The sequence below is a fragment of the Leucoraja erinacea genome, chromosome 30 (genome assembly GCF_028641065.1).
Source record: "Leucoraja erinacea ecotype New England chromosome 30, Leri_hhj_1, whole genome shotgun sequence".
In the NCBI taxonomy this organism is placed as follows: domain Eukaryota; kingdom Metazoa; phylum Chordata; class Chondrichthyes; order Rajiformes; family Rajidae; genus Leucoraja; species Leucoraja erinaceus.
The window spans coordinates 5,607,646-5,624,002 of NC_073406.1; the positions used below are offsets into that span (position 1 = coordinate 5,607,646).

Below are 16,357 nucleotides of genomic sequence, written 5' to 3' on the forward strand. Positions count from 1 at the left end.
TTTGATTGTGTTATCTAAATGAGCTGGAATTAATGCAATATTCTATTTTTGTGACAGACTATTCTGGGAGAGACACATGAGGAAGAAGATGAAATTTTACCACGAAAAGATTATGAGGTATACAATAGCCTGGTGTAAAGGTGCATTCAATTTTCACTTCTTCCTGTCCACTGCACACCTGCTGCATATAATACTCCAGGGTAGGAGTGAAACAGACAATGGTGCAATGTTCTGCCCTCCATCCCACATTTTCTCGTTACTTTCTATTTTCCTCAACCATACAATTGCCATGATCATATTGAATGGCGGTGCAGGCTCGAAGGGCAGAATGGCCTACTCCTGCACCTATTTTCTATTTTTCTATACTCCACGCTGGGATAGACTCTAAAAGCTGGAGTAACTCAGCAGGTTAGACAGCATCTCTGGAGAAAAGGAATAAGTGACGTTTTGGTTCGAGATCCTTCTTCAGAGTCTGAATAGTCTGACCCGCTGAGTTACTCCAGCTTTTTGTGTCTCTCTTTGGTTTAAACCAGCATCTGCAATTCCTTCCTACACTCCACAAGCTGGGAGTTGAGCAGGGAAACTGCTTCTATATTTCTGTGGTGCCACAGATGTTGTTAGGTAAGATTTATGAACTGTAGTAGGCCATCTGTTTGTTTAAATAATTTAATTACTCCACCTTTGCTCAAATTATTTTTTCCCTACATTCGGAGGAATCGTTTTCACCTGAATAGATGTTGCTCCTTGTATATAGATGTTGTAACCTGCATGCAATGAAACTCTCTTTAAAGAGACTTCTTTATAATGATTAAAGTGCCGGCGTGTAATGCAGGTCTGTTTTTGCTGAAAATTCCCCTGAACATTACCTTCACGTGCTCAACAGAATGGCAGTGATTCAAAAGCAGCAATAGGGAGACGGAATAGATTGGTACACCCTTATCGTGTGGCAGTGTAGACGTCTGCTACAGGATAATATTATAACTCAACCTGATACAATCACAGCTTCAATCCAATCCAGACCTGTGCTCTTTTTTTGCTCTCAGGCTGGTACGTGATTCATAGCCAAATCCCATTTTAATGGGGTTGCATTGGAGTGAATACTAGGTTTTTGATCTTCCCAGTATGTACATATTGTATGTATATATTGGTGTTATCCATCCAGAAGCTGGAGAGATGGTTACTATTATAATGAAACCTCCTTGGTCTCAAAACATTTTTGAGACCTGATCCTATCAGACTTGCAGAAACAAGGAATTTTAGGCAGTAGGCCCGGCCTGTGAGTGGCCGGGATCCGATGATAGGCCTCGCCTGTCAGACTTATCACCTAACCAGACCCTACAGCACTATATACCCTTAAAATAGCTTTCTGGTAATTCTCTAATTTAATACCAAAGAGTGAGATGCAGACTGGAATTTAACTATGGGAATTGATTAGTTATTGCACAGAATAACGTATTGGTGTGAATTACACGCAGAAATCCAATTGAGTTTGTGTGGTTTATGTACAGAATATGTACAAGCAATGGGATCAGTTAGCAATTATTCAGGCTATCAACAGATAATAAAGGATAATAAATTATAACTTTTAAGTGAGTTAGTTTCTAGGCATATCACTGTTACATGACAATACTTTGATGCTAATTTTCTACATTCCATGTACATCACAGTTTGTCTTTTAATTAATTATTCTTTTGTTGTATGCTTCACTGTGCGTTTCATGATTGCAGTTAATGGCGCACAGTTTAATGATAACGCAATGCATTGGATTTGTAATTTTATTGTACTTATGCCCAGTTTGTTCCCTATTAGCTGAAATATGATTGTTCTGCCTATTATTAAAAATAAAAAGACTAAATACATATGAGGAATAGTGGGGAACCAGGGTCCAGGGAAACTGAGGAACTTAAAAGAATCAAAATTAGTTCATAAAAAAAGTTGCACTGATGTTAAATGCTGATAATTCTCTTTCTGGAACAATGCCATCAGATTAAATGCTGTGGATGCAACTCCACCTATTTGAAGAAGGAAGAGAAGATGGGGAACTGCAAATTTATTAATCTGATATAAATTGTCAGGAAAATCAAATTTTAAAATAGAAGTAAATGTATTTAAAAAATATATATAACTATTAGACAGCCATCATAAATTTATGGACTGAAATTGATACATGTAAAGGATGTAAGTGGAAGGGTAAATACAGGGAAAATACTAGCATTACCACAATTAGATATTCCAACAGTTTTCAATATGTGCCACAGGAAAGGTCGCAGGAAAATATATTAATATGGATGAAAATTGTTTAAAGTTCAGAATAAGAGGAAGAATAAAATGGTGGGTAATCTCATTGAAAAACAAGTCAAGTACTTGTCAGAATGGAAACTGAGAACCAGTTTCCTTTTGCAAGAGAGTATAATGGAGCATGAAGGTAGATAAAAATGCTGGAGAAACTTACCGGGTGAGGCAGCATCTATGGAGCGAAGGAAATAGGCGACATTTCGGGTCGAGACCCTTCTTCATACCCGAAACGTTGACTATTTCCTTCGCTCCGTAGATGCTGCCTCTCCCGCTGAGTTTCCTCAGCATTTTTGTCAACTTCGATTTTCCAGCATCTGCAGTTCCTTCTTAAACATAATGGACATAAACTTAAACATGATATCGGCAAAAGCAACTGGCAGTTTAGGAGATAAATTTTGTTTGCAATTTCAAAGAGGTGAGGGTACGCAGTTGTTGAATATATTCTGGGGTCACATCATTAGAATTTTGGACCCTTAATAGAATAAAATTTTGGGGGGAATCAAGCTGGAAAATAGAGTTGGCTTTGTGGATCAACCAAGATTGTGTTAATTTGCGGTGCCACTGTTTCTTATAATTTTATGTTCTTTTGGCAGAGTTTGGATTATGATAAGTGCATCAATGAGCCATATTTGGAGGTGCTGGAAACACTGGATAACAAGGTGTGTAAAGCAACAGCTATTATACCTTTTTTTCTTGTCACCATTACTTTCTCAGAAGCAGGTAAAGATCTTGGAAAAAATAAATTCAAAAGGCTAACATTCTAAATAGAAGAGGTTTCTATTCTAATTGGGGACATGGGAGTTAATAAAGGGAAAACAGTGACAAAATATAGGTTGAAGGGTTACTAGATTTTCAATAGACAATGTATTTTTGCTCATTCATGGTATAACAGCACATTCACTATTTCTGATCTCTGTGTAAATCTGGTGAACATAGGTTCATTTGCCTGGCTTTAAATTTTTTCTTGGCCTTTGAAAATCTTGAGTGTCCTGTATGGCGCACAAAAAAACTATCTTGCTGTCTCCCTCAGGATGTGGATAGTAATGGCAATGAATGTCAAAAGTGGGTGTTGAGCCGCTCCTGTGGAGATGGTCTTTGACAACTGAGCACTCGTGATTTTCTGAATTGGATTGAAACATCCCAGCCCGACCCTCAGAAACATGAGTACAGAAACTAAGCTGATACTCTAATATTAAGAGAATGTTGGAGGTAGAATTACTTGAATGAGATGTTAAGTCCATGCCCATTGCACCAGATATGAACAGCTGAACCTATCTCAACATCTTAAAAACATAAGGAAAGTTGTCTGGTCTAGTTTGATATTCACTCCTCAGCAAATACCTCTAAGAATGATTATCATGCAAAATCTTACTGGGAGAATATTATCTGTATTTTTCCTTGCACCACACTGTGAAACACCAAAGGGCAACCTGAGGTTGTGAGTGTTGCTTTGTAAATTGGTGTGTTTTTATCTGATCTATAATTGTAAAGATTACATTATTATAAAATCACTCCTCCAGAAGATTGACTTGCACTTTTTTCTGAGTAACAGCAACTTATGTAATTGAATATAAATTTATAATCAATGTTAGGAAACACTTTAAATGATATATTACACAATAATACTTAACTTTATCCACATAATCTATTGGGTTTATGATTCCTTTAAAAATTGTTTTTAATTGGAAGGCTTTTCCTCACACACTAACCTTGTTATACTGATTGTATTGGGAAGGGTGATTATAGGGTGATGGGTTGTATATATGACTAAGAGATACTGTATAGTGTATGAGGGTTTTTTCTTTTCTTTTTTTTTTTTTTCTCTTTTTTTTATATGGCTTTGTAAATATTTGATTAGTGTATAAATGTAAATAATTTGGTGTACATATAGCTGCTGGTGTACATATGGTGTACATATAGCTGCTAAATTTGTATAAGATAATTATAAGCAGTTGAATAAGGGGTGGGAATTAATAAGCTTTGGCTTCTTCCTCCTTTTCGGACACATACGATTTTATTTATAGATATTGTTTATGACACTATATAAATATTCTTGTTTTGTTTTTTGTATGCTGTTTCACACTTGCTTTTTATTCTTTTATTCTGTTCGAAATAAAGAATTAAATAAATAAATAGATAAATGTGGATTGATTTATCCTAATCTTGAGTTGAATTTGGAGTGTGCAGCTTGACATGATTGCAAGGCACGTAATTTCCTAAGGTACACCCAGTCAACTGTGCTAATAATATTTATAACCTAGAAACAAGATCCCCCTCATCGATTGGTGGATCAAGGTTAATTATGTCACTGCTGATCTATAACACAATGCGTTTGCTTGTTTATTTTCTTAATTCTTTTATGCCTTATTTTAAGAAATACTATCAATTAATTCCACCTCCTGTCACTACAAAGAAGGCCAGTCGCTTATTGGGGGAAGGGAATTACATATTTCTACTATTTTTACTGTGAAAAATCCTTTATAACATAACTGATTTAATATTATTGAATTAAATATTACCAAATTGAAAATAAACAATTAAAATAAAATTGAAATACCTGTACTCAAGATGGCAATCAGCACCTGTGGTGAGCAAACAGGATACGAAACCTGCAACGTACACACACCAGAACTCTTTCACTTTCACATTTGCTGACTCTTGAGTTTTTTTTTAGCATTTTGTGGTTTTGTTCCAAACTATAATTAGACAAATACTTCAAATTTGTCACAGCTCAACCATTCTACACCACATCTCCATTGTTAATTCCAGTTTGTTTGCTTTAATCAGAGTGAGTGTGTATGTGTGTTTGTATTTCTTTGGTTTATCTGATCTGTGTGTATGTTATCTTTGTTTCATTTGAACAGAGAGTCAGGAGATATGAGGCGGTGAAATGGATATTGGTATTTTGTATTGGAGTCTGCACTGGTTTGGTAAGTGAATTATTGATCATAGTATATGTTGGTTTGTGTTTAATATAAAATAGGCAAAACTGACAACTTCAGGGTCTGTCCTGAGATTTCTGTATTACTGATGAATTGGGTAGCTCACGTTATCATTCCTGGACAGCTGATTGACCCCTGGTATCAAGGAGCAACTGGAACAGCTGTGATATTGTGCATTCAGAGTGCAAGTGCTAAACTACTAACCCTTGGTAATTATCACAATGAGCCTTATCTTTCTACTGTTATGCAATTGTAAATCTTTATCCCACTTTGACCTGCCTTAATTTAGCTGTCAATTATTATACCGTCCCAGAAAGTGCAGAATGTCATTCTAGGTTTTGTTTATTGATTCTACAGATTGTTGGTTCCTTGTTCAGAATTGTTTATTTTTGTCCGTGTTTTTAAATGTTGCTCCTGTATTTGCAGTCTTCTCTAGCACAAAAGCGTCTACTTCAACTTGGTATCTGTTTTCCCCCTGTGATAATGGCAATGGGGGGAAAGATTATTGTACTTCCAAGCGAGAGGTCCCTCTATGACTAACCCCTTCAGCTCCTCCATGATCACTAATTTTACTTTTCGATAAACATAACATATCTACAGTATAAATGGTGGGGCCGGATCAAAATCATGGCTGGTCTTCTACCTCAGGACAATTATTACTGGACTATTCCCAGATACCTAGGTTTCATCCAATATCCAGAAATCTTTTGATCTCAGTTTTGAATTAACCTGTATCTCCTCAGTCTTGGGTGTAGCAAACTTTGTATGTTCACCACCCTCTGAGTGAAGAAATCTCTCCTTACCTTCATCCTAAACAGTCTATTCCTTAATTTCATATTTTGACCTTTGCTTCTGGACTCCAGAAGCAGAGAAAAGTTTCTTATTACATCCAATCATTCTAAACCTGTAAAAATGTTGTCAGCAAGACCTAAACTTGCTCTGTTCCAGAAGTGTGGGAATAAATAGATGCTCCAGGTTGGCAAGCCAATACTCGTGAACTACGAGGGGAATTGGCACTTTGGCCCCAGCTATTCACAATGTACATCGTCAACCTTTGGTGAGCGACACCTTGTGCAGTACCATTTGGACTAGATTACGTGTTCACATGCTATAATGATGCTTGAAACCAAGATCATGACAGGAGTGCTACCAACTAATCGATACTGATTTAATAGAAAAGTTAACCGGGAAAGCCACAAAAATGTATTTGACAGTTAATAAACTGTCAGTCATCACTTCGTGGTCATATTTCATTAACTTATTTTGAATGACTGTTTCTATCCCATTGTTTTAGGTTGGGCTCTTTATCGATTACTTTGTTCATCTCTTCCAAAATCTCAAGTTTCAAATTATTGGGCGATGTATCCTTTAACTTGTGGTAATGTCATGACTGGAGGATAAACACTGCACATCATACTGAACCTGCAAACGACATCCGCATCCTAAGAATGAATGAATTTAAAAAATGTGACTGATGATGATTTTTAAACCTTCCACATGCCAGACATGCTATAAATTGCCCTCTGGAATTTAGCCTTGCTACATTCTATAAAAGCTTTTCAAATATCCCAGGTTCTGTTGTCTGATTTTATCGCCTTGTGACAACAGCTTCCCTGCTCTGCTTTTGTAGAAAGAAACTGTGATCTTGAAGATGGTTTGATTTCTGATTGCTATACATTTTCCTTGACTTCTTGCTCCTCAGCGGTGGAAGATTGCAGCGAGGGAGGCTGTCTTGTGCTCTCCCTCCTTGAAATTCTGGCATTCAATATTGGTTTCATCTTCTTGGCCAGCCTGCTGGTGCTGATTGAGGTAAAAACTTGCAAACATGTTCCCCAACACACGTGACTTGCTAAAGGCTTTGCATCAAATAGGAAACTTAAACTATATGAGGTAGCAATGGCACGATGCTTCATGTCAAGTGAATACTCGTATATTGTTTATTTTATGTTGCTGAATGCTCACGGGGGTTACATATCTCTGTTTTCCTTCAGAAAAGATGGTTTTGTACAGTTTGCAAAAGGATATTCTTTGACTGACTTTATTATCTGCCCTGGGAAGGATGTAATTTTGAAAGACCTCTGTTTGCTTCACAGCCCATTGCAGCTGGATCTGGAATTCCTGAAATCAAATGCTACCTAAATGGGGTGAAGATTCCTGGGATTGTCAGGCTGCGGACCCTGGTCTGCAAAGCACTGGGTGTGCTCTTTTGTGTGTCCGGAGGTAAAGAACATTTGTTTCTTCATCAGATACAAGCAGAGCTGAAATATGCCAAGTCTCATTATGATTACCAGCAACTAAAGAAAATGAAACACTGCAGATTATACGCAGAGGGTTAATCAGGATGAAGACACATAAATGACGATATTTTGGATGGAATTTTCAATAAAATATTCTGTCCTTGTGTTTGTAAAACCCAGAACTGCTACTGATTTTTAGTGATACAGCTTTATGTACAAACAGCACTGTGTCAATCAGCTGTCTTGTAATCTGCTTAATTTGGCACTAATGGAGTTCAGACCTCTGCCAAAGTAAATTATTAAATAGTTCAGGTGGTAAAATTGCATTTGTTTAGGAATTAACCCATGACTCAGTAACTCGTGTTAAATAAACTCCTGTGCTTTTGGATCAGTTTCAATTTATCTGTCTCCACAATGCATTTATTATATACTCGCTGAGGTGTTGATTTAATTTTAATGGAGCTCTCTGCAAATAACAGAAGGGTTGCATGTGATTTGGCGAAGAGTGATGACTGGTTGGGGTTTACTTTGTGTCTGGTGGGTCATTTACTCCACCTGGGTGTTGCTCATTTCATGTGCAAGATGAAGAGCAAATAATTTTAATACTGAGGAGCATTTTAATTTACAACATCGTTTATATAAAAAATATCCTGACAATAAATAGGATGCTTCGTTGGTCGGACGGCACACTTATTTTTACTAGACCTGGAAAACTGGGAGATGGGGAATTAATTAATGCATGAAATATTTCTTCCCGTTTTCTGATATGAGAGGACACTTTGTCCTCTCCTTCTGTAGTTTGAGCTGATTTGTTTCTTTTGGTGAGAATGCTTCCACATTAGTGGGTATTAGTTGCTGCCTGTATAACCTTACAGATTTCTTTACTTTCCAGGATTATTTGTGGGGAAGGAGGGCCCAATGATTCACAGTGGAGCTGTGGTGGGAGCAGGACTACCTCAGGTAAGTAAGCAAAGATACCTCTGACATTTAATCTGATTTACGTGTAATATATTTGGTACATTATAATGTTTCATCCCCCAGATGATCATCTTCAATGTCTCTCTTCTTAAATCTTCTTCCCCCCCCCACCCCCCCACATCAGTCTGAAGAAGGGTCTCGACCCGAAACGTCACCCATTCCTTCGCTCCATAGATACTGCCTCACCCGCTGAGTTTCTCCAGCTTTTTGTCTACCTTCGATTTATCCAGCATCTGCATTTCTTTCTTAAACATCTTAAAGGTCCATGTTTTTTTTAATTGGATTCTTCTACTAACATTTCTATTTGATTTACAGAATCTCTTGCATGTTATGACACACCGCACCCCACCGCCAGTCATTTTTGGTGTTGCAATAAAATCATTGTATATATGATCAGAAGTTACCCTCCTTGTGATTTATCTGGGTAACTGTTTCAGTGTGTTTACTGATTTCTACTTGGAAAAAGAGTAAAGTAATGAGTGGGTGGGATCTGATTTGTCTTTGTCTTCAGTTGAGCTCATGCTGGATACATGTCATTATCTAGAACACTAATCAGCATGTGGTTCAGCCACTGCCAAAAGGAATTTAACTCTGCAGGACTCTGAGATGCAAGAAGCATGTTGTCTATTGCAGAATAACATGGGAATACAGCAGTGATAATCTGCGGGTTTTGAGTATTAACACTTTTTTTCTGGACTTTGGTATCTGTCCAGTGTCTTGGTGTGTGACAGCAGTTCTGTAAATGTACTTTAGTGTTTGTGATGGTGTTTAATTTATGATATTCTTTGACTGAAGAAAAAGGAAAATTATCAGATTCTGTTTTTTGTACAAAAATGAAGTTTGGCTCCGTAGATCAGGGGTGGTTTTGTAAACCAGGGGGCGTATATGAACAAATCTCACTCGGGCCTATTGAGATTTTAGGTAGATAGTGGTCAATAGGGTTTAGTGCATTGACCATTGAGTATAGAGGTTAAGTTGTTATGTTACAGTTGTATAAGACGTTGGTGAGGCTGTATTTGGGGGGGGTTGTGTCCAGTTACAGTCACCATGCTATAGGAAGGACGTTGTTAAGCTGGAAAGACTACAGAGAAGGTTTATGAGGATGTTGCCAGGACTTGGAAGTCCTGAGTTAAAGGGAGAAGCTGGGCAGGCTAGGACTTTATTCCTTGGAGCACAGGGAACTGAGGGATGACCTTATAGTGGTGTATAAAATCATGAGGGTAATAGGTAGGGTGAATATACAGTCTTATACCCAGATTAGGGGAAACAAGAACGAGAAGACGTAGGTTTAAGATAAGAGGGGAAAGATTTAATGGAAATCTGAGGGGCAACTTTTTCCACACAGTGGGTGGTTGGGCCAGAGGAGGTAGTTGAATGATATACTATTAAGAACATTTAGAAGACATTTGAACAGGTACATAGATAGAAAAGGTTTAGTGAAGTTATTTGCCAAATGTGAGCAGGTGGACTAGGGGGATCTTGGTGGACATGGGCAAATTGGATTGAAGGGCCTGTTTCTGTGTTATAATGACTGTTAATTGCTCTGGCCAGGATGTATTGATTGAGTATGGTGAAATGTGGACTGAGAGGAAGTATTGAACTGTGTGGGCTGTGGAGGTGTGGCAAAGAATTAGGATTGAGGGTGCAGTGTGTTGTGGTGCAGAGTGAGTTCAGAGTGCAGAGGTGGATGGAGTGAATTTTCAGGCTCTTGCTGTGTTTTGCTTTGTATCTGATGCTTCGCTTTTTTGCCTCTTCTGGTACAGTTTCAGAGCATCACTTTCCGCAAGATCCAGTTCAACTTCCCTTATTTCCGCAGTGACAGGTAGGAATCCTCGTCTCCAAAATAGGAAATGTTATTGAAATACAATATATTTCTATTAGTTTAAGCTTGCAGAGCCACAAATCTCTCCACTGTTTTCAACCATTCTTATTTAGAACTCAGTCATTTGATTGCTGTCTGTTAAGTTGTTATTAGCCATATTGAAGAATAAAAATGTAATGTGCGCTTGTTGTCACTGCTGTGAAAATCTGTTTTGTTCCGCGTTTAGAGATAAATTTTGTTAGATCAAGGCTTGAAGAAATGTATAGAATTGTTAGCTATTTAATTAATTTATTGCATTTGAGGTAATGTGAAATAAAACTTCAATGTTCTTAGTTTGTTGCTGAATACTGTAACCTTGAAGGGTTATGACTAGACCATGATTTGTGGTATTTTACTCTGGGGGGGAAAAAGTGCTACATTTGGAATTGCATATAATGGAACCAAATTTAACTTAATTGCTGTAAATTAATGGCCCTTTTAATCTTGTCAGTAAATCATTTTGCATTGGTTTCAAAAGTCCTTCTGAAGAATTTCAGGAAAATGTTTATGTTAAATGCTAAGTAAACTAGCCCAATTCTGTGTAACGCTGAATGATAGAAGTTGTATTTCATTATGATTTAATGTATATAGTTTATTTTAGCAACGGAACATTGCTGTGGGGTCTCAAGGTGGACACTGATGTATGCACAACCATAGAGAGAGATGGGGAGGTGGCACCCTGTTCAATAAGCATATTGATACAGAATATTGTGTTATGTGGAGCAAATTCACAGCTTCCACTGAAGTGCAGGATGAGGTTAAAATTTCCTCTGAGGCGAGCCATTGCATATCTTTGGCAAACATCACAATATCAATAGAAGAGATTGAGGTGCATGTTGCACATTTGCTGTTTGAACTAGGGATTACCATCTATCACCGTAAAATAAAATAAAATAACATTTCCTGATTGTGCAACTGCAATCCCACTTCAAAGTGATGCCCTTATTACGTTCAATGGACTTTGATTAATGGGGAATTCAGGAATCTTGAATCTCATTATTGCAGATATTGATGGAGTGTAGATCTGCCTCCAAGTTGCTCCTGATTAAGCTCAATGAAGCCATAGTGGAGGCAGTTTGGGGTCAGATTGCCCACTTTCACGAAGCAGTGAATTAAAACTCCCTACTAGTTGGATAATGTTGTCTATGGTTGGATTCTCCACTAATGTGGGATCCTATGAAACTGACACTTACAGGCTATGTTGGCTTCACAGGGACAAGCGAGACTTTGTCTCGGCAGGGACAGCAGCAGGAGTTGCTGCAGCCTTTGGGGCTCCGATTGGAGGGACACTCTTCAGTCTGGAGGAAGGATCCTCTTTCTGGAACCAGGCACTAACCTGGAAAGTGGTGAGTAAGACTGGTTACTGTCAGACGCAGGTAGCAAGGAGAAAAGAGTTCAAGTTTTCATAGAATGTTTTTGTTGGGTCATTTGCAGGCTGGGGTGCAAGATGGGATGTTGGTAATCTTTGTGAGTTGCAGGCGATACAATAGTTTGCATTGCCAGGTTTTTGGAGGCGAAAGTATGTGACCATGGTGTTTGTAGATACAAAGCACTACAGATACTGGAATCTTGAGCGTGAGTCAAAGTGCTGGAGTAACAGCAGGTCAAGTAGCATTTCTGGAGACATGGATAGGTGATATTTTGGGTCAGCATCCTTCTTTGGAATATGATGTTTGTTTTAATGGGGCATGCTCAATGCAGAGCTGTAGTATTTTGGCTGGAGTTCTGTGATAAGTCATGGTCCTATATTTTGACAATTTGCTCTTCTCCATTTTCTAGCTCTTCTGTTCAATGTCTGCCACCTTCACGCTGAATCTGTTCCGCTCAGGTATCCGCTACGGGAGCTGGGGCTCCTTCCAATTGCCAGGGCTGCTTAACTTTGGTGAATTCAAGGTATTTTGTTAATTTCATTATTTTTTGTAACAGCCTTAACTTGGTATCTGAAAAAATGTGTCCACAATTTGTCAATAATTTAACGATATTTGAAATTTTACTTATTGAAGTAGAATAGCCTCAATAATACTTACCCTAGGACCATGACCCCACTGACGAGCACCAGGCCACCATATCTAGCACCATCACCGACTTCATCAATTTCCACAAAGGTTCACCTGTATCTCCTCGAACCTCATCTACTGCATTCACTGCTCTAGATGTCAGCTGATTTACATTGGGGAGACTAAGCGGAGGTTGGGCGATCGTTTTGCCGAACACCTCCGCTCAGTCCGCAATAACCTACCTGAACTCCCGGTGGCTCAGCACTTCAACTCCCCCTCCCATTCCCAATCTGACCTCTCTGTCCTGGGTCTCCTCCATTGCCAGAGTGAGCAACACCGGAAATTGGTGGAACAGCACCTCGTATTCCGCCTGGGTTGCTTGCGTCAGGATGGCATGAACGTTGAATTCTCCCAGTTTTGCTAGCCCTTGCTGTCTCCTCCCCTTCCTTAACCCTCGAGCTGTCTCCTCCCATCCCCCCGCCCTTGGGCTCCTCCTCCCTTTTTCCTTCCTTCTCCCCCCCACCCCCCATCAGTCTGAAGAAGGGTTTCGGCCCGAAACGTCGCCTATTTCCTTCGCTCCATAGATGCTGCTGCACCTGCTGAGTTTCTCCAGCATTTTTGTGTATCTTCTAGCCTCAATAAATAGTGCTTTCACCTTGGAGTCAAACCAAAAGTTAGGATCAAGACTCTCTTCTGAAACTTGAGCACAAAATTGATACTGACAGTTCAGTGTAGTATTTAAGTGATTGCATGTCATTGTCAAAAGTGCTATTGTTTGGATGAGAGATTAAATCAAAATGCTGTGACAGCCTTGGTTGGCCAAGAGGGGTCCCAGGACTTGGAAAAAGGATTTCTCTATTTCACTTGTCCCTAACAAAAAATTACTAAGAACAGATTATCTGGTTATCTTCATTTCTGTTGTGAGATTTTTAAGGGCATCAATTCCCATGTTTGTCTTTGCTCTGTTTCTGTTTCCCTGTGCATGGCTTATGCTCTAACCACTTGCCTTTTTCATGATTCAAGAGATTCAAGATGGGTTTATTGTCACTTGTACCATAAGGTACAGTGAAATTTGAGTTGCCATACGGCCCCGCGGAATGAAAAGCCACACCCCATCACAGCGGCTCACATTCCTCACAGTGATGAAGGGTTCCGCAGCCGGCGATCTGAGGCCCTCGGGATCCCCACGCGCCGCTCCTGTGTTGATGCGCCAGGTTGGTCTCCAGGAAAGGCCGCACTGCTCCACGATGTTAGGCCTCAATGGAGATACGACACGGAAAAAATCGCATCTCCGTCGAGTTAAGAGATTGAAAAAAGTTTCCTCCAAACCCTCCTCCCCACCCCCACACAAAACAAACCAAGAAACACCAAAACGTACTTTTAACACATACTTAAAATAACAAAACAGAAAGAAAAGACAGACAGACCGTTGGCTAGGCAACCATCATCGGCGCCCCCTTGTTGGAGCGTTCATGTGCTTGCTTGCTCTCTGGCACATTTTCGCACTCTACCATAGTCCTAAGTTAAGTCTGACTGTTAGATGTTTCGGATTTCTTATCTTAACATCAATGGCTATGATGTGCATGTTTTCTCAATCTATTGCACGATGTTTTCAATATTTCCTGTACTGATGCTCGACTCTTGGTAAACCTATTGCAATTTGTGTTGGTGGTCGAGCTGTTCGTTGTACACGTGAGCTGGATTGTGAATGTCTTTCAAAGTTTCATTGATTCTCAGTTTCAATATATGACTTGTTGCTATTGCCATTGTCTTTAAGTGTGCAGATGGAGACAAGAAGTGCCATCTGTGGACGGCGGTGGATCTAGCATTCTTCATTATCATGGGCTTGATCGGTGGACTTCTGGGAGCATTGTTTAACTGTTTGAATAGAAGGTTGGCAAAGTACCGCATGCGAAATGTACACCCAAAGGCTAAGTTTGTCCGGTAAGCAATGGTCACTAAGAAAGTTCTTGACATTTTAGATTTCACAAACTTTGACCATATTCCAAATTATTAATCTTTTAACCTTATTCAGACTACTCCTGATCATGCTGTACTTGGCCAGAGTAGAGTTGCACAGGTGCTGGTTGTCCCCCAGTGCCCCAATCTTCTACTTGTTTATTATTCATTTTCAGGATCTGGGTTTTGCTAGCAAGGCCAGCATTTGTTGCCCGTCCCTAATAGTCCATGAGAAGGTGGCGCTGCAGTCCTCCAACCTGAAGATACTTCCATGGTGATGTTGGGGAGGGAGTTCCAAGATATAGCCACTGCGATTTAGAAACCAGGTACTTCCTAGTCAGGATGGTGCAACTTGGAGGAAAACTTCCAGATGGTGGCGTATCTATGCACTTTCTGCCTTTATCCATCTTGGTGGGAGAGGTCATGGATTTGCTAAATTCTGCTGGAGTAGTCTAGGCAAGTAAAAGTGGTACGTTTCCTTGATGGTACTCACTGCAGCCATTGTGCACTGCTGGTGGAAGGCATGAATCTTTAGCCTCGGGGGGGGGGGGGGGGGGGGGCAATTAAGCGGGCTGCTTCGTCTTGGATGGTAACATGCCTCTTGTGAGTTGTTGGTGCTACATTCATCCAAGCAAATGTACACCAAGTTCTTGAATTGTGCCTTAGTGTGTCGGTTGGTGAGTCACATGCTGCAGGATAGCCAGCTTTTGGCCTGTTTATCATTATGGAATTTTTGCCTGGTTTGACCAATGTTTTGGCTGACAATGACCCCATTACATTGATTATGTGTGTTACTAATTACAATAAATGTAAGGAGTAGGTGATTAGACTGATGTTGAAGATGGGCATTGCCTGGTACATTGGCATGAATGTTACTTGTCACTAATCAGCATGTGCTTAAATTTTGCCTGGCTCTTACTGCATGCAGAGACGGGTTAATACTTTTGCTGAGGAGTTATGAACAAGGGCAATCGTAAATACTTGTGGCTTTTTGATGCCTGGAAGATCATTAATGAAACAACTGATGGTGGTTTGGCCTAAAGCAACGCTCTGAGGAATTCCTGTAGTTATGTCTTGTGGTTGGGTCAATTTAGTTTAGTTTAGAAATATAATGTTTATACAGGCCCACCGAGTCCGTGGCGACCAGCATTCACCCAAACACGAGGTCTATCTTACACACCAGGGACAATGTACAGAAGCCAATTAACCTACAAACTTGTGCATCTTGGAATATGGGAGGAAACCCACACTGTCACAAGGAGAACGTACAGACTCCATGCAGACAGCACCTGTAGTCAGGATTGAACCCAGGTCTCTGTAAGGCAGTAACTCCACCGTTGCAATGGTGTGCTGCCCCAACCACCAACTTCTCTTCCAACAACCAAGTACTCTTCCTTTGTGTGAGCTGTGACTACAAACACTGAAGTGTTTTCATTCTGCTTATTGACTTCAGTTTTACCTGGGCTTATATGCCGTACCTGGTCAAATTCTGTCTGAAGTCAAAGACAGTCACTCTCACCTTCCCTCCAGAATTCAGCTTCTTGTCCATATTCAGACTAAGGCTGTGCTGAATCTGGAGCATTGTGTTTCTGGCTAAACCAACATTTTACTGTGTAAATATTGCTGGATAGCGCTGTCAATGATTTATTCTGCAATTTTGGCAGATAGACTTAACCAGACAGTAATTATTTGTATTTGGTGTTCTGTCTTTTGTGGACAGGACAGAGCATGGCAATGTTCCACATTGTGTGGTAGATGCCGGTGTTGGAACTGCTCTGTTGGAGGCTCTTCTCAATCTGGAGAATAGGTCTTTGATTCTGCAGCTAGCATATTTCTTGGCTGCCTTTTCAATATCCAGTGTCCTCGGCTACTGCTTACATCACTTAAAACAAATTGAAGTAAGAGGAAACTTGCATTTGTGATGGTGGGGTTCTGAGGTGTTTCTCTATTTGACACTTCTATGTTTGCAATTGCAGTCTCTTTAGCACCCACATGCTGAGTCCTAACGTTGGTGAGGATAGGGATGTTTTATGGAGTCTTCTCCCATTTGGTATTTAATTGCCCACTGCCATTCACAACTAGACATGG

The 16,357-nt window shown here is 39.8% G+C and overlaps 1 protein-coding gene across 1 annotated transcript in view; it reads left to right on the plus strand.

Moving 5' to 3' along the window:
• Positions 1-16,357, plus strand: part of clcn6 (chloride channel 6) — a 37,004-nt gene that overhangs the window by 2,976 nt on the left and 17,671 nt on the right. Inside the window, exons 2-12 of the mRNA XM_055659003.1 lie at positions 58-117; positions 2,889-2,954; positions 5,160-5,225; positions 6,532-6,598; positions 6,940-7,046; positions 7,331-7,457; positions 8,367-8,434; positions 10,216-10,274; positions 11,527-11,659; positions 12,093-12,206; positions 14,088-14,254. Of these exons, the coding sequence (XP_055514978.1) occupies positions 58-117; positions 2,889-2,954; positions 5,160-5,225; positions 6,532-6,598; positions 6,940-7,046; positions 7,331-7,457; positions 8,367-8,434; positions 10,216-10,274; positions 11,527-11,659; positions 12,093-12,206; positions 14,088-14,254 (1,034 nt within the window). The remainder of the gene's footprint in view (positions 1-57; positions 118-2,888; positions 2,955-5,159; positions 5,226-6,531; positions 6,599-6,939; positions 7,047-7,330; positions 7,458-8,366; positions 8,435-10,215; positions 10,275-11,526; positions 11,660-12,092; positions 12,207-14,087; positions 14,255-16,357) is intronic.